Genomic DNA, 24,358 nt, shown 5'->3' with positions numbered 1-24,358 from the left:
ATTCTTTACTGTCTTACTTATTATAGGGAGGAAAGGTATTCGGCTTCTTCCTGTTCCTCCTCTTCTTCTTCCTTCTCCCCCTCCACCTTCTCCTCTTTCTTTGTTTGGTGAGCCCTGGCTGTCCAGTAACTCACTCTGTAGACAAGGCTGACCTAAAACTCTGATCTACATATGCCTCTCCATCCCAGGTCTGGGATTAAAGCTGCACACTACCACACCCAGCTTCTTCCTAAGGATTCCATTCAGTACTTCCTTACCGATAACTTTTCAATGATATGAATGAAGCAATTGTAATCCACACACAGACACACAAGCACACCTGCACACATACACTGAGACACACACAGACAGACACAGACCTTCACACACACATACACACACCACACACACATACAAATACACACACAGACATACACACACATACATACACATACACACACCACACACACATACAAACACACACACACATACAAACACACACACAGACATACACACAAACACACACACACACACACACACACACACACACACACACACTGACAGATACCTACAAGACATGCCTTGACTATGTTGTTGATCCCCCTGCCTCAAACTCATAAATGCTAGGACTTTTGTAGTCATCTGGCAACACAGCCACCCTTCTGCATTTTTAATTACTCATAGGACAAGGCATTTGTTATCGAAACTGACTTTGGGCGATCTATTTAATTTCAAGTGTAGGTAATTTTTGACAGTTACAATAATCCAAAAGTAATTGTCTTCATTGTATTCATATTCCGATATGAAGCAGACAGTGGGTAACACAAATTGAAAGTATATGCTCTTGAAGAAGTATTGTTTCCCATAGAACCCAGGTAGGTGCCCAGTCTGTGCCTACTCACAGGGTAAGCATTCACTCTGTCAGTGGTTGTCTGAAAAGAGGCAGATGTCGGAGACCCTGAGATTCTCATGTATAAAAGAAAAGAGTGTGGTGAGGCCCGTGAAAGCAACAGGGAGGCTTACAGCTTTTGCTTGCCTGGGATGCTGCTCTGCCATTGCTCTGATTTCACTATTAGTAATGCAAAGGGTTAACAATGCACCAAGCTGTTCACATGGCATCAAATGGCACAGCGGTAAGAACCAGACAGCTGATAATCCCTTGCCTTCTCCAGATACCACATTTCTGGTATCACTGCTGCCTGGGGACACTGATGCCAGTGGACACAATTTACCACAGGTTTCTGACCCTCAAAACACACCTCCTGCCCCTCACCTGCCTCCTGACCTCCACTCACCCTGCAGACAGTGTTCAGGGCCTCTCAGAGTCTGTGCCTCGCTCCTCAGTCTTTGATCACTGTCAAAACTACAAACTGGGTCAGCAGAAAAACATAGAATGAACATTAAAAGGTTTAAATTTTTAATAGATCTAAGTTTCTTTTCATGAACACTTCTTTTTAAAATGGAACTCTATCTTGTTACTTCCTATCTCTCACTCTATTTTCTGTCTCTATCCCTGTCCATCTCTTCCCATAGGTCTCAAATCTGCCTGGCATTTATATGAGGCACCAAGAACCTCTCTGGATTCTCCCTATCAGCAGCAGCTTGGGCAGAATGAGGCACTTTAAAGGCTTCAGGAACAGGTTTGCTTTTGTCCCTTTGTTATATAAAATGTTCCAGAGACTTGTGCTTTTTATCTCATGGCCCCTCTCTTGTAATTATTGCTAACATCTCAGCAAGAGATTTAATTTTCTTCCTATTGCTTAGGGAAATCAAAATTATGTTACTAGTTTAGAAATTTAAAAAAAAAATTTAAATCTCTCTTTAAGAAGTGCATGTGGAAGAGACATTTCTGAGCCTAGTCCAGAAGGCTGGATAAATGGTGTCTGATGCTGTTTCTCACTATGTTGTAGCTATTGAAACCTTCAAGCTTAGTTTACATTCTTGCACTATTGTCCCAGCATGGGTGGACACTGACATTGTTCAGTGCAATCAAGGTTAATGTGTCCCTGGGTTTCTCTCAACATCTAACACAGAGGAAGGGTGAGTAGGGGGTGAAGTAATGGCAAACTGCTCTCAGGAACATCCTGGGGCTCTGTTCTCTGTCCTCAGACTCCATGAGAAAGTAAGTGGCTGACAGTCCACGAAGATGTTGCTGCTATACCCTGGCCTGGCAACCAGCAGTGACTGCTAAAGCCTCAGTCTCCGGATGAAGCTTAGAGCAAATGGACAGCCTGTGAGGAGATGAACTAGGAGGATCAGAGACCAGAAGAGGTGGGACTTCCAATTAACTGTGTCTAACCAGTGTTGGATGAGAAACACATTACATGTATTATTGTGTCTACAATTTCATATGAATACATTTATATGAATGTACATTTAAAGATCATTTATTTATCAAAACAAAGTTACAGGACAGTTTGAATTCAGTTTGAAATGGGCTGTATACAGCACTCAATAAGATCTTGTACCATATTATTTTAAGACCACGTTCTTCAATGCATGCTAAACTGGAGAGCGTGTCCCATATTGTGGTAATCTTAGAAGCAGTTCTGCAATGCTTCTGAAGAATAACTTGTGTGTTAATGTTCTGAAGAATATGTGTGCTTATTTCCTTGTTTTCATTTCACTTTCATTGTGTTTTGTTTGCTTTCACTATTTTTGTTAGTAATGAAAAATCATTATGTAAATTTGAAGAACTTATTGGTAGAGAACCTGTATGTCATCAGCAAAGATCATGGCCATGAACTGTGTCAGCTCTACTCTGAGTGATGACACGGTACCCATACCTGGGAATTCTTACTTTGTCAAGTTCCTTAAATTACAGGTTCATTATCACTGTCAGATGTAGAGGACAGTAGACTTTTTAACATAATAGATTTGTGCACTCATCAATAGGCAGTCACTGACCTCAAAGCTTCTTGGTTGCCTAGGAGATACTCGGGGACATTACTAACTGGATGAACAACTACACTGGACAATTTTCAGATTTCACCCTGCTTGGATTCTTCAGTCAATACAAATACCCTACCCTGCTTGCTGGGGTCATATTTGTGGTTTTCCTGATGGCCTTGTCTGGGAACGCCTTCCTGATCCTGTTGATCCTCTTTGACACCCAACTCCACACACCCATGTACTTTTTTATCAGCCAGCTGTCCCTCATGGACATGATGTACATTTCTGTCACTGTGCCCAAGATGCTCATGGACCAGGTGCTGGGGAACCACAGGATCTCAGCTGCTGCCTGTGGGATGCAGATGTTCTTGTATCTGTCACTGGGAGGGTCAGAATTTTTGCTTCTAGCTGCCATGTCCTATGACCGTTATGTGGCCATCTGCCATCCACTCCGGTATCCTGTCCTTATGAACCACAGGGTGTGTCTCCTCCTGTTGTCTGTCTGTTGGTTCCTGGGATCCTTAGATGGCTTCATGCTCACCCCTGTCACCATGACCTTCCCATTTTGTGGATCGCGGGAGATCCATCACTTCTTCTGTGAGGTTCCTGCTGTGACAAAGCTCTCCTGTTCAGACACCTGGCTCTATGAGACCCTCATGTATGTGTGCTGTGTGCTCATGATTCTCATTCCTGTGACAGTCATTTCAGGCTCCTACTCATCCATCCTCCTCACTGTTCTCAGGATGAACTCAGCAGAGGGCAGGAAGAAGGCTCTTGCCACCTGCTCCTCCCACATGACGGTGGTCATTCTCTTCTATGGTGCTGCTGTCTATACCTACATGCTCCCTACCTCATTCCACACCCCTGAGAAGGACATGGTGGTGTCTGTGTTTTACACCATACTCACACCTCTGTTGAACCCACTAATATATAGTTTTAGGAATAAGAATGTCACTGAGGCTATGAAGAAACTGCTGGGTGTCAGCACTCTCTTCCAGGAAATCATAAAGTAATCTGGAATGCATATTCCTTTTCCTTGTCTCTATGCATCTGTTGATCCAGTCTTTGTGTTAAAGTTATTCCTGATCCATCATGCCTCGTTTCATATTCATCCCTTTTTATAGAACTCTTCCTCTATTCTAAAAATTTCTTCATTAATTTACTTCTTATGCATTCATACTCTTAATATGTATCCTGTAAATGTTACATTTTATGAAGTTGGTGATGGCTATTTAATTTTTCGTGTCAATAATCTTATCATTCAAAAGTCATGTCATACTGCCTGTGACTGTGCAACTGGTAAAATATAGAGCATGGAAAGAAAATTGGTTAACAAAGTCAACAAGTGATGAGTTGACATAATAGGCATATTGAAATAATTCTGTGTCCTTTGTTGATAATTTATGTAAATTTGAAATTTGATGAAAATAAAGAGCAAAATAGAGTTTTCTCTCTTCAGCTCCTGTGGTGTGCTGTAGTAAAAAAAAAAAATAAGGTTAAAAGAATTTAAATCTGGATAGTTCAAGTTGCCCTGAGCATTTTAAATTGTCAGTGTCGCTGTGTTTGCATTTAAATGAATCCTTCAAAATCCAATAGACCTTGGGGCTGGGGATTTAGCTCAGTGGTAGAGCGCTTACCTAGGAAGCGCAAGGCCCTGGGTTCGGTCCCCAGCTCCGAAAAAAAGAATCAAAAAAAAAAAAAAAATCCAATAGACCTCTCACTTCAAAGAAAATTAGGAATCACTTTTTTTTTTGAGCCACAGGTGAGTGACCACTTTTGATATTTGCTCTCTATCAGATGTAGACTTAGTGAAAACCTTTTCCCATTCCAAAGCCTACTGTTTTGTCCTATTGGTGATGGCCTTGCCTTATAGAAGCTTTTCAGTTTCATGAGGTCCCATTTATTGATTGATGATTTAAGTGTGTATACTATCTATGTTCTGTTTATGATGTTGTCTCCTGTGCAAATGGGTGCAAGGCTATTCCCCACTTTCTATCGGGTTTCTATCAGGTTCAGTGTATCTAGTTTTATGTTGAGGTCTTTGATCCACTTGGACTTTAGTTTTACGCTGGTTGATAAATGTTGATCTATTGGGGTTTTCTGCTTACAAACACCAAGTTAGACCAGCACTATGTGTTAAAGATGTGTCTTTCTGGCTTCTTTATCAAAACTCAGTGGTCCATAGTTGTGTGAATTTCTATCTGGGTTACCAACACCTGGTGGGTTTGGTGACTACAGCTCTGTAGTACAGCTTCACATCAGGGATGGTGATTCCTGCAGAAGTTCTTATCTTGTACAGGATGGTTGTAGCTGTCCTGTGGTGCTTGTTTGTTTTTGTCATTGTTGTTTCTTTCCATTTGAAGTTGAGTGCTGTCGTTTCCTGGCCCACAAAATTTATTTTGCTGTCTTCCTGGGTATCGCTTTGGATCTTTTCATGCTTCTGGCAGTACGGCTACTTTCAGTAGGCTGATCTTACTTGTCCAAGATGGTGGACCAGGGAGATGGTTCCACCTTCCTGCATCTTCTCCAATCTCTTTCTTCAAAGGGTTGAAGTTTTTGTCACAAGTCTTTCACTTGCTTGATCAGCGTTACCCCAAAGATACTTTATATCATTTGTGGCTATTGTGAAAGGTGTTGTTTCCCTGCTTCCATTCTCAGCCCTTTCTTTGTTTATATATGGGAGGGTTACTGATTTTTTTTATAGTTGATTATTTAACCAGCCACTTTGCTAAAGGGGTTTATTGGTTGTAGGAGTTCTCTTGTAGAAATTTTGGGGTCGCTTATGTATACTATCACATCATCTGCAAATAGTAATACTTTGACTTCTTCCTTTCCAATTTGTATCCTCTTAATCTCCTTCAACTGTCTTATTGTCTTAAGCACTATGTTGAATATATATGGAGAGAGTAGGCAGCTTTGCTTTGTTCCTGATTTTAGTGGCATTATTTTGAGTTTATCTCCATTTAATTTGGTGATAGTTACAGGCTTGCTGTAAACAGCCTTTATTGTGTTGTGGCTTTGTTCCTGATTTTAGTGGCATTATTTTGAGTTTATCTCCATTTAATTTGGTGATAGCTACAGGCTTGCTGTAAATGGCCTTTATTGTGTTGAAGTATGTCCCTTGAATCCCTAGTCTCCATCATATTTATGTCATGAGAGGGTGTTGGATTTGTCAAAAGCTCTTTTGGCACCTAGTAAGATGGTCATGTGTGTTTTATTCTTTCAGATTGTTTATTTCATGAGTTATATTTAACTGATTTTCTAATGTTGAACCATCCTGATATTCATGATAGATGATGTTTTTATTGTGTTCTGGGATTTGGTTTGCAAACATTCTATTGACTATTTTAAATTTATGTTCCTAAGGAAAATTGATTAGTAATTCTCTTATTCTGTTGGATATTTGTATGGCTTGAGTATCAGGTTGATTGTGGCCTCATAAATTTTGTTTGGTATAGTCTCTTGGCTGGTATCTCTGGTTTCATACAGACTGGATACCTCTGTCCAGGCACTTCTGATTTTGAGAGTCTTCATTGAGAAGTCAAGTGTAACTCTAATAGGACTTCCTTTATATGTCACTTGGTCTTTTTCTCTTGCAGCTTTTAATATTGTCTTTTCGTTCTGTCTATTTGGTGTTTTGATTATTATGTGGCAGGTAGACTTCCTTTCCTGAACCAATAAATCTCTTACTATTCTATAAGTTTCCTGTACCTTTATAGGCATTTCCTTCTTTAGGTTAGGAAAATTTTCTTCTATGACTTTGTCGAAAATATATTCTGGGCCTTTAAATTGAAATTATTCTCCTACTTCTATCCCTATTATTCTTAGGTTTGGCTTTTCCTGGATATTCATGTCAGGAATTTTTAGATTTAATATATTCTGTCACCAATGTATCAAATTCTTCTATCATATCTTCAACAGCTGAGATTCTGCCTTGCATCCCCTGTTTTCTGTGGGTGATGCCTGCATCTGTAAGCAGTTCCTGTCTGCTTACCTAGATCTTTTATTTCCGCAAATCCCTCTGTGTTTTCTTTATTGCTTCAAGTTCCTTTTTCCAGTCTTGAGAAGTTTTAGTCATATCCTTCAACTGTTTGGTTTGTTTCCTTGACTGTCTAGACTTTTCTAGTTCCCTCTTTAAGGACCTATATGATCTACCTAAAGTTTGTTTTAAGGTATTTTTCTTGGCCTTCACTTGTGTTGAAATAATCAGGCCTACTATAATAGTATGCTTGGGCTCCGGTGGTGACATATTACCTTCACTGTTGTTGGTTCTGTTCTTGTGCCGGCATGTAGGCATCTACATTTGGGGAGATTACACTTTGAGGTACAGATTTCTGTGTTTGTCTTTATTAGATGTGTGCTTTGTTTCTTGGTCTCTGTTTCCACTCTGGTCTTCTGGCCATTGTTGCCTATGGTTGAACAGGGTCTATCTACCCAAGTTGAGCTGGACTTCTGTTGGTGGCCAGGTTTGAATCTGGTAAAGCAGGATCAATAAATGGGCATACATTTATTCCTTTCAATTTTACACTAAGCTTTTGTTATGGTTTAAATGTGTGAGGCCCAGAAGGTGACACACTTAGGAGTTGTGACCTTGTTGGATTAGGTGTGGCCTTGTTGGAGGAAGTACGTCATTGTGTGTATGAGCTTTAAGACCTTCATCCTAGTTCCTTGCAAGTCAGTCTTCTGTTTGTATTCAGGATAAGATGTAGAACTCCCAGATCTTCCTGTATCACGCCTGCCCAGACACTGCCATGCTACTGCTTTGATGATAGTAGACTAAACCAGCCCCAATTAAATGTGGTCTTTAAAAGAGTTGCCTTGGCCATGGTGTCTGATCATAGCAGTAAAAGCTTGACTAAGACCTTTGAAAAGCCCTATCTTTTAGGTTTGGGCAAGTGATAGCTAAAGCAACCTCACAGACTCTGACATTGACACCCAAAATCCAGGCCAGCATAATCTCCACATTGTGGCTCCTATGGCATTGGCCAGAGTCTCTTGCAAAGATTTTGAGCTACTCCTGTGTGGGGCAAATAGATTTATTATTTCCACTAATTACTGGTTCATCCTGTGTATTTGTAGGAGATTGTGCTGTATACAAACTTCTGTTATAGCAATTTCTGTTTTTATTATATTTTTATGACTTGTTCATATTAGAGCTTATCACTATCATTTTTTACATAAAATGTTTTATTACATTTCTATGACTTGTTCTTATTGGAGCTTATCAATTTATCACTTTTTTACATTTGATTGCTTGATAACACTAAATATTTTCTTCTCCAAAAGAGATCCTCATGAGTCAGTTTCTAGGATGCTACAAAGCCTTCTTATGTCAGGCTGGAGAACTTCATGTACAGAATGGGGCAGTCTTGTGACATTGACATGGAATATCATCACCTTGGCAGCTGCATGTACCCTTCACTGAGCATTTGATGCTGCATACTCAGAAACTACTGGTGGTCCTTTCCTGAAACAATGCAGGACCTGACACAGCTGAGTCCTGACAATGCCTGCTCAGTTGCCTTAGGTGCTGGACATAGCTTGGAGTTGCACGGTACCTCTGTCAACCACACTTGATGCAGCTGCCCAAGGCCAGCAGCTATAGGGAAGGACCCCATCCCTTTCCCTGTCCCCTGCCAATGTCCACCCAGGAATGCACTTGAATCAAGTGGGGAAGGATTCAAGACACTCTTCCATCTGTAGTCTAAATCGCTGGGCAGAGCTCAGGAGCTGGCCCGTGTGAACACAGGACACTGTGGGACCAGAGGATGGCATGAGAACAGTGGCATGTTGTTGGAAAGTGATCAGAAACCTTTAGCATTCAGAAAAAGTTCAATACAATTTGGCTGCAGATCAAGAGTGCAGAGTTGGCTCTGTCTTCCACCCTGTGTAGACTAGCTCTGACTGAACAGTGTACCTCACTGTGTCTGCACAACTGTCTGCAGATTATAGAAGGGTGTGACTTTTTTCCATTTTTTTATATTTATTAATTTGAGTATTTCTTATTTACATTTCGATTAATAGTCCCCTTCCCGGTTTCCGGGCCATCATCCCCCTAATCCCTCCCCATCCCCTTCTATCTGGGCTTCCCCTCCCCATCCTCCTTCCATTATCGCCCTCCCCCCAACAATCACGTTCACTGGGGGTTAAGTCTTGGTAGGACCAAGGGCTTCCCCTTCCACTGGTGCTCTTACTAGGCTATTCATTGCTACCTATGAGGTCAGAGTCCAGGGTCAGTCCATGTATAGTCTTTAGGTAGTGGCTTAGTCCCTGGAAGCTCTGGTTGCTTGGCATTGTTGTACATATGGGGTCTCGAGCCCCTTTGAGCTCTTCTAGACCTTTCTCTGATTCCTTCAACGGGGGTCCCGATCTCAGTTCAGTGGATTGCTGCTGGCATTTGCCTATGTATTTGCTGTATTCTGGCTGTGTCTCTCAGGAGAGATCTACATCTGGTTCCTGTCAGCCTGCACTTCTTTGCTTCATCCATCTTGTCTAATTGGGTGGCTGTATATGTATGGGCCACAGGTGGGGCAGGCTCTGAATGGGTGTTCCTTCTGTCTCTGTTCTAAACTTTGCCTCCCTATTCCTTGCCAAGGATATTCTTGTTCCCCCTTTAAAGAAGGAGTGAAGCATTCACATTTTGGTCATCCTTCTTGAGTTTCATGTGTTCTGTGCATCTAGGATAATTCAAGCATTTGGGCTAATAGCCACTTATCAATGAGTACATACCGTGTGTGACTTTTAAAGTGCCATTTTTTGCTAAACTGTGGGTAATATCAAGATTTACATTTTCATCTAAGACATTTGTATTTATAAATTGTTCAGTAACTTTCAGGTCTCTATTTAAAGTGAAACAAGCATTTAAACTGAAGGCAGCTCTAAAGAATATGGTTTGTGACAGACAGCAGAACACAGGGATGATGCAGTGAGGGTAGAACAAGGTGGCACAGGAGGAATGAGGGCTCAGAATTAGCATTGCCATGCACTGTAAGGGCCAGTGTTTATAGTTTAGCAGATGAACATCAAGCTTTCAAGTCCACACCTATGAAAGATAATATGTCACAAAGGCAACTGAAAGTTTATATAAATATACAAACAGAGAGTAAGAGAGTGTGGGGAGAGAATTCTGAAGAGTGAACGAATCCCAGACATACAGTAACTGATTGGGGCTGATTCTTCTTGAAGATGATAATATTTGGGGTTATTTTTAATACTGGTTATTTTTTAACTATAATAAAACCAAAGGGTAAATCTGGCTTGGCAGAGGTATCTGGTAGCCTCCCTGGTTCTTGCATTCTTCTTTTAGTCCCAGAAGGGAGGTATTAACAAAATCTTTATCTGGGAATGTGCAGTATACACCCAGGGATGACGTCACATGGCTCCTGTTCCTTGTGCACTTAACCAGTTGCTGGACCTTGGTCTTTACGGCTCAGACTACAGCTGCAGATGCATCTGTTGGTGAGTAGACCTGACAGGAGAGTCTGTACATCACAGGATGGTCACTAGACAGTCTGTTCTTTCTTTACAGAACCTCTTTTATTCTTTATTCTTTACTGTCTTACTTATTATAAGGAGGAAAGAAACTCGGCTTCTTCCTCTTTTATTCCTCTTCTTTTTCCAGTTTCTCATCGTCCTCCTTCTTCCCCTCCATTTCTCCTTCTCTTTCTTTTTTTGGTGAGCTCTGGTTGTCCAGGCTGGCCTAAAACTCTGATTTACATATGCCTCTCCATCCCAGGGCTGCAATTAAAGCTGTAAACTACCACAAACAGCTTCTTCCTAAGGATTCTGTTCAGTACTACCTCACCGAGAATTTTTCTATAATAGGAATGAAGCAATTGTACTACACACAAACACACACACACACACACACACAAAGACACACACATACATGCACACAAACACAAACAAACAGAGACACACACAAACATACGCACACACACACACACACACACACACACTGACAGATACCCACAAGACATGCCTTGATTATATTTTGTTCCCCCTGCCTCAGACTCACAAATGCTAAGACTGTAAGTCATCTGGCAACACAGCCACGCTTCTGCATTTTTAATTACTCATAGGACAGGGCATTTGTTTTAAAAACTGTCTTTTGGGTGGTTTATTTAATTTCAAGTGTAGGTAATTTTTAATGGTTACAATAATGCAAAATTAACTGTCTTCATTTTGTTTACATTCCACAATATGAAGCAGACAGTGGGTAACACAAATTCAAAGTATATGTTTTTGAAGAAGTAATGTTTCCTGTAGAACCTAGACAGGCACCCACTCTGTGCCTACTCACAGGGTAAGTACTCACTCTGTCAGTGGTTGTAGGACATAAGGCAGATACCCAAGACCCTGAGCTTCTCTTTTATAAAAGAGGGGAGTGCGCTGAGTGCAATGGAATCACCAGAGAGGCTCAGGGATGCTGCTGGCTTGGGATGCTGCTCTGTCATTGCTCTGCCTTCACTGTTAGCAATGCAAAGGGTTCACATTGCACCAAGCTGTTCACATGGCATCAAATGGCACAGCAGTAAAAACTAGACAGCTGATAATCCCTTGCCTTCTGCAGACCCCATGCTCACTGCTGCCTGGGGACACTGATGCCAGTGGACACCACTTGACACAGGGCACTGACCCTGAAAACACACCTCCTGCCCCTCCTCTGCCTCCTGACCTCCACTCACCCAGGAGACAGTGTTCAGAGCCTCTCAGAGTCTGTGGCTCCCTCCCCAGTCTTTGTTCACCATCAAAACTACAAACTGGGTCAGCAGAAAAACATAAACTGAACATTAAAAAGTTTAAACTTTTAAAAGATCTAAGTTTCTTTAAAATGGAAATCTATCTTTTTACTTCCTATCTCTCAGTCTATTTTCTGTCTCTATTTCTGCCCATCTCTTCCTATAGGTCTCAAATCTGCCTGGCATTTATATAAAGCACCAAGAACCTCTTTGGATTCTCCATATCAGCAGCAGCTTGGGCAGAACGAGGCACTTTAAAGGCTTCAGGAACAGGTTTGCTTTTGTTCCTTTGTTATATAAAATGTTCCAGAGACTTATGCTTTTTATCTCATGGCCCCTCTCTTGTAATTATTGCTAACATCTCAGCAAGAGATTTAATTTTTTTCCTATTGCTTAGGGAAATCAAAATTATGTTACTAGTTTAGAAATTAAAAAAAAACTTTAAAAATCTCTCTTTAAGAAGTGCATGTGGAAGAGACATTTCTGAGCCTTGTCCAGAAGGCTGGATACATGGTGTCTGATGCTGTTTCTCACTGTGTTGCAGCTGTTGAAACCTTCAAGCTTAGTTTACATTCTTGCACTATTGTCCCAGCATGGGTGGACACTGACATTGTTCAGTGCAATCAAGGTTAATGTTTCCCTGGGTTTCTCTCAGCATCTAACGCAGAGGAAGGGTGAGTAGGGGGTGAAGTAATGGTGAACTGCTCTCAGGAACATCCTGGGGCTCTGTTCTCTGTCCTCAGACTCCATGAGAAAGTAAGTGGCTGATGGTCCACGAAGATGTTGCTGCCACACACTGGCCTGGCAACCAGCAGTGACTGCTAAAGCCTCAGTCTCCGGATGAAGCTTAGAGCAAATGGACAGCCTGTGAGGAGATGAACTAGGAGGATCAGAGACCAGAAGAGGTGGGAGTTCCAATTAACTCTGTCTAACCAGTGTTGCATGAGAAACACATTATGTATATTATTGTGTCTACAATTTCATATGAATACATTTATATGAATGTACATTTAAAGATCATTTATCTAAGAAACAAAGTTACAGGACAGTTCAAACTCAATTTGAAATGAGCTGTATGCATTACTCAACTAAGATCTTGTACCATATTATTTTAAAACCACGTTCTTCAATGCATGCTAAACTGGAGAGCGTGTCCCATATTGTGTTAATCTTAGAAGCAGTTCTGCAATGTTACTGAAGAATAACTTGTGTGTTAATGTTCTGAATAATTAATGTGTTTGCTTATTTCCTTGTTTTCAATTCACTTTCATTGAGGTTTGTTGTTTTCACTATATTTGTTAGTAATGAAAAATCATGCAAATTTGAAGACCTTATCCATAAAGAACATATTTGTCATTAGCAAAGATCAGTGTTGTCTCTACTCTGAGTGACGATGTCTCTAGCCACATCTGTGAATTATTGCTTTGTTAAGGCAATATAATTATTGTCTTAAATTATAGGCAGATTATCATTTTCAAATATAGCAGCCAGGAGACTTTTTAACATAATAGCCTTGTGCACCTATCAATAGTCAGTCACTAACCTCAAAGCTTCTTGGTTGCCTAGGAGACACCCATGGACATCACCACCTGGATGAACAACTACACTGGAAAGTCAGATTTCGACCTGGTGGGACTCTTCAGTCAATCCAAACACCCTACCCTGCTTGCTGGGGTCATATTTGTGGTTTTCCTGATGGCCTTGTCTGGGAATGCCCTCCTGATCCTGCTGATACTCTCTGACACCCACCTCCACACACCCATGTACTTTTTCATCAGCCAGCTGTCCCTCATGGACATGATGTACATTTCTGTCACTGTGCCCAAGATGCTCATGGACCAGATCCTGGGGAACCACAGGATCTCAGCTGCTGCCTGTGGGATGCAGATGTTCCTCTACCTGACACTTGTGGGGTCAGAATTTTTCCTTCTAGCTGCCATGTCTTATGACCGCTATGTGGCCATCTGCCATCCACTCCGGTATCCTGTCCTCATGAACCACAGGGTGTGTCTCCTTCTGTTGTCTGTCTGTTGGCTCCTGGGATCCTTAGATGGCTTCATGCTCACCCCTGTCACCATGACCTTCCCATTTTGTGGATCGCGGGAGATCCATCACTTCTTCTGTGAGGTCCCTGCTGTGACAAAGCTCTCCTGTTCAGACACCTGGCTCTATGAGACCCTCATGTATGTGTGCTGTGTGCTCATGCTTCTCATCCCCGTGACAGTCATTTCAGGATCCTACTCATCCATCCTCCTCACTGTTCTCAGGATGAACTCAGCAGAGGGCAGGAAGAAGGCTCTTGCCACCTGTTCCTCCCACATGACTGTGGTCATTCTCTTCTATGGTGCTGCTGTCTATACCTACATGCTCCCTACCTCATTCCACACCCCTGAGAAGGACATGGTGGTGTCTGTGTTTTACACCATACTCACGCCTCTGTTGAACCCACTAATCTATAGCCTTAGAAATAAGAATGTCACTGAGGCTATAAAGAAATTGTTGGGTGAAAACTCCTCTTTCCAGAAACAATGAAGTAAACAATTAAGAATGTATATTTCTTTTCCTTTTCTCTACACATCTGTTTTTCCCATTCTATACTGAGGTTATTCCTCATCCTTCTTGTTTCATTTCATATTCATTCCTTTTTGGAGAATCATTTGTCGATTCCTAAAATTTCTTCATTAACCTAATTCCCCATTCACAAACTCTATTTGTATTCTCTCTTTGTTACATTTTTTGAAGCTAATAATGGTTATTTTATTTTGTAGTACTATGCATTTTCTTATCACTTCAAATTTATGTCATGAGTAATAAATGATCATAATATGTTCAACTGATAAACATAGAATAAGTTTTAAAAATGTGTTTAGCAATGTTTACAAGAGGCGAATTGAGACATGGCATATCGAATAAATTCTTTGTATTTTATTGATAATTTATGTAAATTTGAAATTAGATTAAAAATAAACGACAAGTTATATTTTTCTCCCTTCAGCTCCTGTATTATGATATAGTAAAAATAATACTTAAAAGAGCCAAAAGTGCATAAATGGTATGTACTTTCTAATTAGTAAATATTAGTCCAAAAAAGTACAGAATACCCAAGATACAGTCTACTGAACTCAAAAAATTCAACAAGCTGTAGGGTCCAAGTGAGGATGCCTAAGTCCCACTTTGGGAGGAAGAAGAAAGTAACCACATGGGGAGTATTTGGGGAGGGAAAGGGACAGGGGGAGGGGAACATGATCTGGTACTGAGGGGGATGTGGGGAGGACTGAAGCAGTGAGTGCCAGCAGAAAGAATGGAAACAGGCAATCTCCAGAGGTAGGGAGTAGAGAGCACCCTCCAGAATGTACCAGAGACCCAAGAGGTGAGAGACCCTCAGGACTCAAAGGGAGGGACCCTAGATGAAATGACCTACAGTGGGGAGAGGGAACTTGTAGATCCACTTTCAGCAGAAAGGCAGGGCATAAAGTGAGGGATGGGGTTGCTATCCAACAGCCAAAACTCTGACCCATAATTTTTTCTGTCTGAAAGAACTGCAGGCCTGGTAATGGAGAAAAGCCTGAGAAAAAGAAGGTCCAGTGACAGGTCCAAAGCAGGATCCAGCTCTCAAGCTGAGGCCCCAAGGCCTGACACTATTACTGAGGCTATGGAGCACTCACACAAAGGAACCTATCATGACTGCCCTCCAAAAGACCCAACAAACAGCTGAAAGAGTCAGATGAAGATATGCTCACCCAACCATTGAATAGAAGCTGCTGACCCCTTTGGTTGAATTAGGGAAAAGTTAGAAGAAGCTGAGGAGGAGGGCAACCCTGTAGGAAGACCAGAAGTCTCAATTAACCTGGACCCCTGAGACGGCTTAGACACTAAATCACCAACTAGGCAGCATATACCAGCTGATATAAGCCCTCCAACACATGCTCATCAGAGGACTGCTGGGTCTGGGTTCAGTCATAGAAGATGCACCTAACCCTCAAGAGACTGGAGGCCCCAGGGAGTTTAGAGTTCAGGTGGGGTGGTGGAATGGGGACATCCTCATGGAGATAGGCATGTGAGGGATATGGAAAAGTTGGAGGGTGGGTCAGGAGAGAAATAAAATCTGGAATGTAAAAAAAAAAGAAAAGAAAAAAGAAATAAAAATACTTTTTGAAAGAAAGAAACTCAAATAGGGATAGTTCCCTTACCTCAGTGGTTTCACATTGCCCTCATAGCACATAAATGTAACACTCAGAACCAAACACAGTTCTCATTCAAAGGGAAATTGCTTATTATTCTTGAGGCAAACATGAATGACCGTGGCCCAGGAACTTGGGCTCAGGTTTCCTGCAATAACTTGTTTCAAAGTTTCCTGGGCTGTTACAAAGCACAAACAAGTCATAAATCATAACTCAAGGCATTTTCAACTACACTTGTGGAAACCTCAGGATTCGGGTTGTGGCAAAGTGGAAAAAATCTCTGCTGTGGTTCTTAGATGCTGTCTGGTGACATGGCAAGCTTTTAGAGTCAGGGAAGCTAGCATTCTGAGTCAATACACTCCAAAGGTGTCACCTCCTTGTCACAGACGTCCTGGCAGAAACCACAGTGAACAACGAATGGCTCCTAAGGACACTGTAGACAGCCCATAGTAAATGGGCTCTGTCACCGTGATGTTCCAAAGCTCCATGTTCACAGGACCTCCAATCAGTTTGCCAAGTGCAGAATCTATAACATGTGTTTGGCGTTGTTCTCTGAGAGCCTCAGCACAGTGTCCCGTGTTTGCCAAGTATAAACCTTGGTGCATGAGGAGGCCAAGTACTGTCTTACGACCTGTGGTGAAGAAGCCCATTCGCAGGTGTCTGGATGAGCAGGACAGCAGTCCTTGAGAGAGGTGTCTAGTGCAGCCATTCTGATGTGGGTCTGACTTGCTTCCACTCTCTGTTCTGACACTGAGTTTACATGTGACATGTTACATGAGTGTCACACCTGAAGCTAAATTAGAGAGAAGGCAGAGAGACTGAAGAAAGCAAAAGCAGCAAATGAGAGAAACGGGTTTCTGGATCGACCAGACCTGGAATCCTGGTTCAAGCGGGCCTCCTGCATGTTCCCTCTCTGCTCCTCTACAACCAGGACTGCCAGCTCCCACAATGATTCCCAAAGGATATTCTGTTTGTTATAGATTTGCAGGATTGTTCCTTTACTACCCCTTTGCATCCAGATGACAGGAAGCACTTTGCCTTTAGCTTACCCTCAGTAAACTTACAAAGGCCGTACCAGCATTTTCAACGCAAAGTGATCCCACGGGGAATGAAAAATAGTCCCACTTTGTGTCAAAAATTTGTGGATATGGCTTTGTCTCCCATTTGTCAATGGTTTCCTGAATTGTTGCTTTTTTTATTATATGGATGATATTTTAATTGCTCATTCTTCCCTGACTTTTTTAAATCAAGCTTGGGATAATCTTATACAAAGTTTACATGAGTATGGGTTAAAAGTGGCTCCTGAAAAAATTTTAAAGGATTCCCCCATATAATTATTTGGGGAGAGTTATTCATTCTGATTCTCACTGGTCAGAGAAATCAACTGGATTAGACCTTATTTAAAGCTTACCACTGGCCAATTATAGCCACTTTTTGATATTTTAAAGGGAGATAGTAGTCCCAAATCTCTCCAAGCGTTAACTCCAGAGGGACAAAAGGCTCTGCAGTTGGTTGAGGAGGCCATCCAGGCACAACTCATTGTAAGAATTGATTTATATGAGGCCTGTGAATTTGTTATCCTACATACTTCCGTAACACCCACTGGGGTTATCTGGCAAGAACAAGAGACTTTAGAATGGGTCCACTTGCCTGCTTCCTCCCCAAAAGTTTTGACTCCTTATTATGATTTAGTAGCTCAGATAATTGTGAAGGGTAGAAGAAGGATTAGGGAGAGATTGGGTAAAGATTTTGAAGTAATTAGAATACCTTACACCAACGCTCAATTTGAGCGGTTGTTAAATTTTTCTGACTCCTTCGCATTAGCCTGCGTCTCCTTTATGGAGCAAGCGTTATATCACCTTCCAAAAAGTACTCTCTACATTTTCTGAATTTACAAGTCATATTTCCTCTGCCTTCTCTATAGAACCTTTAGATCAAAGGAAAATATTCTTTTTTTTTTCATCTTCATTAACTTGGGTATGTCTTATTTACATTTCCATTGTTACTCCCTTTCCCAGTTTCTGGGCCAACATCCCCCTAGCCCCCCTCCCCTTCTCTATGGGTGTTCCCCTCCCCATACTACCCCCATTACCGCCCTCCCCCCCCAACGATCACATTCACTGGGGGTTCAGTCTTGTCAGTACCAAGGGCTTCCCTTTCCACTGGTGCTCTTACTCTTTACCGATAGCTCTGCAAATGGAAAGGCCGTTGTGGTTTCTAAAACTGACACCAGGACCTTTAAGACCTCCTTTGCCTCACCTCAAAACATTTCCAACTTCTCTGCCTATAGTTAACCCTCAAGGATTCAAGCCTGGAGTCCAATCCAGATGGATGTAACTCATGTTTCATCTTTTGGAAAATTATCCTTTGTTCATGTTATTGTTGATACCTTTTCTGGAGTTATTTTTTGCCACAGCCAGGACAGGAGAAGCAGTCAAAGATGTACAGCAGCACTTATTTGCTTGTTTTGCATTTCTTGGCATGCCGTTGCATCTGAAACTGCTAATGGTCCTGCTTATCAATCTAAAGACTTTGCAAACTTTTGTATTAAATTTAATATTAGATACACTACAGGCATTGCATATAATCCTCAAGGACAAGCAATTATTGAAAGATCTAACCAACTATTAAAAACACAATTAGCTAAGTTACAGGGAGGAGAATTAAAATATCTCCCCCACTTATTTATTGAATCGTGCTCTTTTTGCACTCAATTATTTGAATAAAGATTCTCAAGGTAAATCTGCAGTACAGCACCACTGGGATCCTATGGAACATCACCATCCATTAGTTTTGTGGAAAGATGTCCTTTCATCTACATGGAAGGGAATGGGTGTTCTTCTCTCCTCCGGAAGGGAGTATGCTTGTGTCTTTCCACAGGATGCCGAGTCACCAGTCTGGATTCCTGACTGCCTCATCAGATTGTATAATCCCAATGCAGAAAAGCAGAAAGTCTTGTCTCAACTACCGACTGAGAAAGATAAGAGAGCGGAGCCTCATTCCTGATGACTCCAGACAACTCTGAGCAGTGTCTCTCTTCTGCTTTCGCCACACTTCAGCCACATGGTCGCTGATCTATCATGCTGTTGCCAACTTTGGATCAGCTTCAAGAACTGGTCTCTGCTGCAAGAGATAGTGTGCTTTCTCTCTACCTACCAGTTACTCCATCCACTCTTCTTCTTGCTGTGCTTTCACTTCTCTTCACCCAGGTAATGCTTTTTCCCTATGCTGCTGCCCAAGACTCCTATTGGGCTTATTGACCTGATCCTCTCTTGTTTCATGTGGCCACTTGGGATTTTGACCTTGTCAAAGTGACTGCTAACAATACTGCGTTGCTTGGAGGAGAAAGTAGTTCTTATTTGAAAGAATGAACTTTGACCAGCTACAACTATTCCAGAATCACTGACTCCCTTCCCATATGCTTTACTGTTAAAAATGACATTGAAGGGTGTTTCTCTTTAGAGGAGAAAGAGTTAATCTCAAGGTCTCCAACTCCTCTGAAATATGCTTATGGTGACGATTCCACCAGTTGGTGAGACATTTGGTTTCTAAAATTGGTTTTACCTTCTAAAGGTGGCTTTCATTATTCTCGTCTATCTTCTTCACCTCCTTTGCCTTCCTTTTTGTCTGCTTGTCAGAATGGTGAGGAGCTGATCTCTGTCTGGGAGAGTGTTACTATTAATGGCTACCCTAAATGGTGGTCTTGTGGATTTCCCTCCAAAGCTGTGCACTTTACTCCATTAAACTCTACAGATCAAACTTTTAAACTTTTAGATTGGTCTGTTAGTAGTCCAGAACATGGTTATACTATACAATTGAAAGAGTATAGTTATACCAAGGGAGATGCTTCCTTACCAACCTCCCCTGCTAATGCCTGGTATGCCCCTGGATGGGTTTCCCCTAACTTTTGCCCAATTTTTAATTCCCATTTGCTTCCTGTTCAGCCTGATCTATATCGTCTTTTTACTGTTACTCATAAAGTAACCCTTATTAGACCTCACTCTGAGGTTACAAGAGCTTGTGCTTCAGTTTTAGCCTGTGTGGCTGTTCCTTCCTCTGTTCTTCCCTCTGAAGAATGTGGTGACTTTTCCCTTATTCAGAATGGTCATGGTGCTTATCATGTTACTTGCATAAATTGTCAATTATCTAATTGTCTTACTGTTACAAGGAAAAATGTTTTTGTCATATTAAAACAGCCTCCTTATGTCCTTTTGCCTGTCAATGTTAATGGAACATGGTTTTCTGATCCTGGCATAGAGGCCATTCATCGTGCCTTCTCTATACTTTGCAGAGGTAGACATTTTGTGGCCACCTTAATTCTAGGTATTACTGCTCTGGTTGGTATAATTTCTTCTTTTGCCTTATCTATCACTTCTTTGGTTAGAGAGGTCCACTCTGCTCATCAGGTGGATCAACTATCTAAGAAGGTTAGTATTGCCTTATTGATTCAATAAAAGATAAATAGAGGGTTTAAAGAAAGGTTAAATGCCCTAGAAAAGGCAGTTCTTTATGTGGGACAGGAAATTAAAAATATTAAGGTTAGATTATCAATACAGTACCATTCTTTGTTTAGATGGATCTGTGTTCCTCTCCTGTCTTATAACAAGTCTACTCATGGATGGGGAAGTGTTCAAAAGGGTATTAGAGGTTTGTGGAGCCATTCATCCACAGCTATGAATATTGATGCTTTACACCATGAAATTTCAGATATTAGTTATTCCCACATTAGCTCTGCTTCTTTGGAGGAAGTGGCTACTGCCTTTGCATTCTCTGTGGATTGCTTTATGCAAGATGTGAACTGAAGATCATTTTTATAGAATGCTGTCATTGCTGTTGGAATTTTCTGGTTTTGTCTTTTTTTATTAGATGTATTTCTTAATTTACATTTCAAATGTTATTCCCTGTCCCAGTTTCCTGTCCATAAGTCCTCACCCCAAACCCCTCCCTCATACAGGTGTTCCCCACATCCACCACCCTTACCACCCCACACACACACACACGACATTCCCCTGCACTGGGGGTCCAACCTTTGCAAGACTAAGGGCTTCCCCTTCCACTGGTGCCCCAACAAGGCTATTCTCTGCTAAAAATGCAGTCCATGTATAGTCTTTTGGTAGTGGTTTAGTCCCTGGAAGCTCTGGTTGGTTGGCATTGTTGTTCTTATGGAGTTGCAAGCTCCTTCAGCATTTTTAATCCTTCCTCTAATTCCCAGAAAGGGGGTCCTGTTCTCAGTTCAGTGGTTTCCTGCTAGCATTGACCTCTGTAATGGAAATGCTCTGGATGTGTCTCTAAGGAGAGATCTATATCCAGTCCCTTTCAGCATGCACTTTTTAGCTTCATCAAACTTATCTAGTTTTGGAGGCTGTGTAATATGTATGTATGTATGTATGTATGTATGTATGTATGTATGTATGTATGTATATGGGCCATATGTGGGGCAGGCTCTGAATGGCCATTCATTTAGTAGCTGCTCTAAACTTTGCTTCTATATCCCCTCCTATGAATATTTTTCCCCTTTTAAGAAGGAGTGGAAGCATCTGCATTTTGGTCATCCTACTTCTTGAGCTTCATGTAGTCTGTGGATTGCATCTTGGGTAATTCAAGCATTTGGGCTAATATCCACTTATTAATGAGTGCATGCCAAATGTGTTTTTCTGAAATTGGGTTACTTCACTCAGGATGACCTTTTCTAGTTCATTCCATTTACCTATGAATTTCATGAAGTCATTGTTTTTGATAGCTAGATAGTACTCCATTGTGTAGGTCTACCACATTTTTTGAATCCATTATTCTGTTGAAGGGCATCTGGGTTCTTCCCAGCTCCTAGCTTAAATAAATAAGGTTGCTATGAACATAGTGTAGCATGTGTCTTTATTGTATATTGGAGCATCTTTTGGGTATATGCCCAGGAGAGGTATAGCTGGGTCCAATTTTCTGAGGAAACGCCAGACTGATTTCCAGAGTGTTTGTACCAGTTTGCAATCCCACCAACAATGGAGGAGTGTTCCTCTTTTTCCATATCCTCGCCAGCATCTGCTGTCACCAGAGTTTTAACATAGCCATTCTGACTGATGGAATCTCATGGTTGTTTTGATTTGCATTTCCCTGATGACTAAGAATGTTGTAGGCCATTCGATATTCCTCAGCTGAGAATGTTCTGTTTAGCTCTGTACCCCATTTTTAATAGGGTTATTTGTTTCTCTGAAGTCTAACTTCTTGAGTTCTTTGTATATTTTTGATATTAGCCTTCTAATAGATGTAGGATTGGTAAAGATCTTTTCCCGATCTGTTGGTTGTTGTTTTGTCCTAACGACAATGTCCTTTGCCTTACAGAAGCTTTGCAGTTTTATGAGGTTCCAGTTGTCGATTCTTTATCTTAAAGCATAAGCCATTGGTGTTTGGTTCAGGAAATTTTCCCCAGTGCCCATATGTTTAGGACTCTACCCCACATTTTCTTCTACTAGTTTGAGTGTATCTGGTTTGATGTGGAGGTACTTGATCCCCTTGAACTTAAGCTTTGTACAGAATGATAAGAATGGATCGATTTGCATTCTTCTACATGCTGACTTCCATTAGAACCAGAACCATTTGTTGAAAATGCTATCTTTATTCCATTGGATGGTTTTAGGTTTTTTGTCAAAGATTAATGGAGCTTAGGTAGGTGGGTTCATTTCTGGGTTTCAATTCTGCTCCACTAATCTATCTCCCTGTCTCTGTATCAATACTATCATTTTTATGACTACTGCTTTGTAATACTGCTTGAGATCAGGATGGTGATTCCCCAGTTCTTTTATTTTCGAGGATAGTTTTCAGTATTCTGAACTTTTTGTTATTTTGAATGAATTTGCAAAATGCTCTTTCTATCTCTATAAAGAATTGAGTTGGAACTTTGATGGGGATTGCATTGAATCTGTAGATTGCTTTTGGAAAAATGGCCATTTACTATATTAATCCTATCAATCCATGAGCATGAGAGGTCTTTCCATCTTCTAATATCTTCAATTTCTTTCTTGAGAGGCTTGAAGTTCTTGTCATACAGATCTTTCACTTGCCTGGTTGAAGTCACACTGAGGTATTTTATATTATTTGGGACTATTATGAAGGGTGTTGTTTCATTTATTTCTTTCTCAGCCTGCTTATCCTTTGAGTAGAGAAAGGCTACTGATTTGTTAGAGTTCATTTTATAATGCAATACGCTGCTGAAGTTGTTTATCAGGTTAAGTAGTTCTCTGGCAGAACTTTTGGGGTCACTTAAGTATACTATCATATCATCTGCAAAAAGTGATATTTTGACTTCTTCTTTTCTAATCTGTATCCCTTTGATCTCCTTTTGTTTTCTGATTACTCTGGCTAGAACTTAGAGTAATATATTGAATGAGAAGGGAGAGAGTAGGCAGCCTTGTCTAGTCCCTGATTTTAGTGGGATTGCTTCAAGTTTCTCTCCATTTAGTTTGATGATAGCTACTGGTTTGCTGTATATTGCTTTTAGTATGTTTAGATATGGGCCTTGAATCCCTATTCTTTCCAGGACTTTTATCATGAAGGGCTATTGAATTTTGTTAAATGCTTTTTCAGCATCTAATGAAATGATCATGTGGTTTTGTTCTTTCAGTTTGTTTATTTAATGGATTACATTGATGGTTTTCTGTATATTAAACCATCCCTGCATGCCTGGGATGAAGCCTACTTGATCACGATGGATGATTGTTTTGATGTGCTCTTGGATTCGGTTTGCCAGAATTTTATTGAGTATTTTTGCGTCGATATTCATAAGGGAAATTGGTCTGAAGTTCTCTTTCTTGTTGGGTCTTTATGTGGTTTAGATATAAGAGTAATTGTGGCTTCATAGGGTTCCATCTGTTTCAATTTTGTGGAATAGTTTAGATAGTATTGGTATGAGGTCTTCGATGAAGGTCTGATAGAATTCTGCACTGAACCCACCAGGACATGGGCTCTTTTTGGTTGGGAGACTTTTAATGACTGCTTCTATTTCTTTAGGAGTTATGGGGTTGTTTAACTGGTTTATCTGTTCCTGATTTAACTTCAGTACCTGGTATCTGTCTAGGAAATTGTCCATTTCCTACAGATTTTCAAGTTTTGTTGAATATAAGCTTTTGTAGTAGGATTTGATGATTTTTTTTTAATTTCCGCTGATTCTGTACTTATGTCTCTCTTTCATTTCTGATTTTGTTAATTTGGACACACTCTCTGTGTCCTCTCGTTAGTCTGGCTAAGGGTTTATCTATCTTGTTGACTTTCTCAAAGAACCAACTTTTAGTTCTGTTGATTCTTTGTATGGTCCTTTCTGTTTCTACTTGGTTGATTTCAGCTCTGAGTTTGATTATTTCCTGCCTTCTACTTTTCCTGGGTGAATTTGCTTCTTTTCATTCTAGAGCTTTTAGGTGTGCTGTCAAGCTGCTGACATATGCTCTCTCCTGTTTCTTTCTGCAGGCACTCAGCGCTATGAGTTTTCCTCTTAGTACGGCTTTCATTGTGTCCCATAAGTTTAGGTATGTTGTACCTTCATTTTCATTAAATTCTAAGAAGTCTTTAATTTCTTTCCTT

At 40.9% G+C, this 24,358-nt stretch overlaps 2 protein-coding genes across 4 annotated transcripts; both read left to right on the top strand.

Moving 5' to 3' along the window:
- The first annotated feature begins 2,936 nt into the window (after positions 1–2,936).
- On the top strand, positions 2,937–3,884 carry Or2t47 (olfactory receptor family 2 subfamily T member 47). Its single transcript, NM_001000010.1, is given in 1 exon segment — positions 2,937–3,884. A coding segment is annotated over 1 exon segment (948 nt).
- Positions 3,885–10,302: 6,418 nt separating this feature from the next.
- Or2t29 (olfactory receptor family 2 subfamily T member 29) lies at positions 10,303–14,605 on the top strand. 3 transcript variants are annotated; one of them, XM_087573506.1, is made up of 4 exons: positions 10,303–10,329; positions 11,779–11,885; positions 12,324–12,517; positions 13,179–14,605. In XM_087573506.1, exon 4 carries the CDS (start codon positions 13,188–13,190, stop codon positions 14,142–14,144), a length of 957 nt encoding a protein of 318 aa, XP_087429632.1. In that variant the 5' UTR covers positions 10,303–10,329; positions 11,779–11,885; positions 12,324–12,517; positions 13,179–13,187; the 3' UTR covers positions 14,145–14,605.
- Positions 14,606–24,358: the final 9,753 nt, after the last annotated feature.

The sequence above is a fragment of the Rattus norvegicus genome, chromosome 10, assembly GCF_021556685.1.
Source record: "Rattus norvegicus strain SHRSP/BbbUtx chromosome 10, alternate assembly SHRSP_T2T, whole genome shotgun sequence".
In the NCBI taxonomy this organism is placed as follows: domain Eukaryota; kingdom Metazoa; phylum Chordata; class Mammalia; order Rodentia; family Muridae; genus Rattus; species Rattus norvegicus.
The sequence above is the reverse complement of the archived record's forward strand: the minus strand, read 5'-3'. Positions and strand labels throughout refer to the sequence as shown.

Bases quoted from the DNA above. Each gene is read 5' to 3' on its own strand.
- Or2t29 (XM_087573506.1), top strand. From the start codon at position 13,188: ATGGACATCACCACCTGGATGAACAACTACACTGGAAAGTCAGATTTC.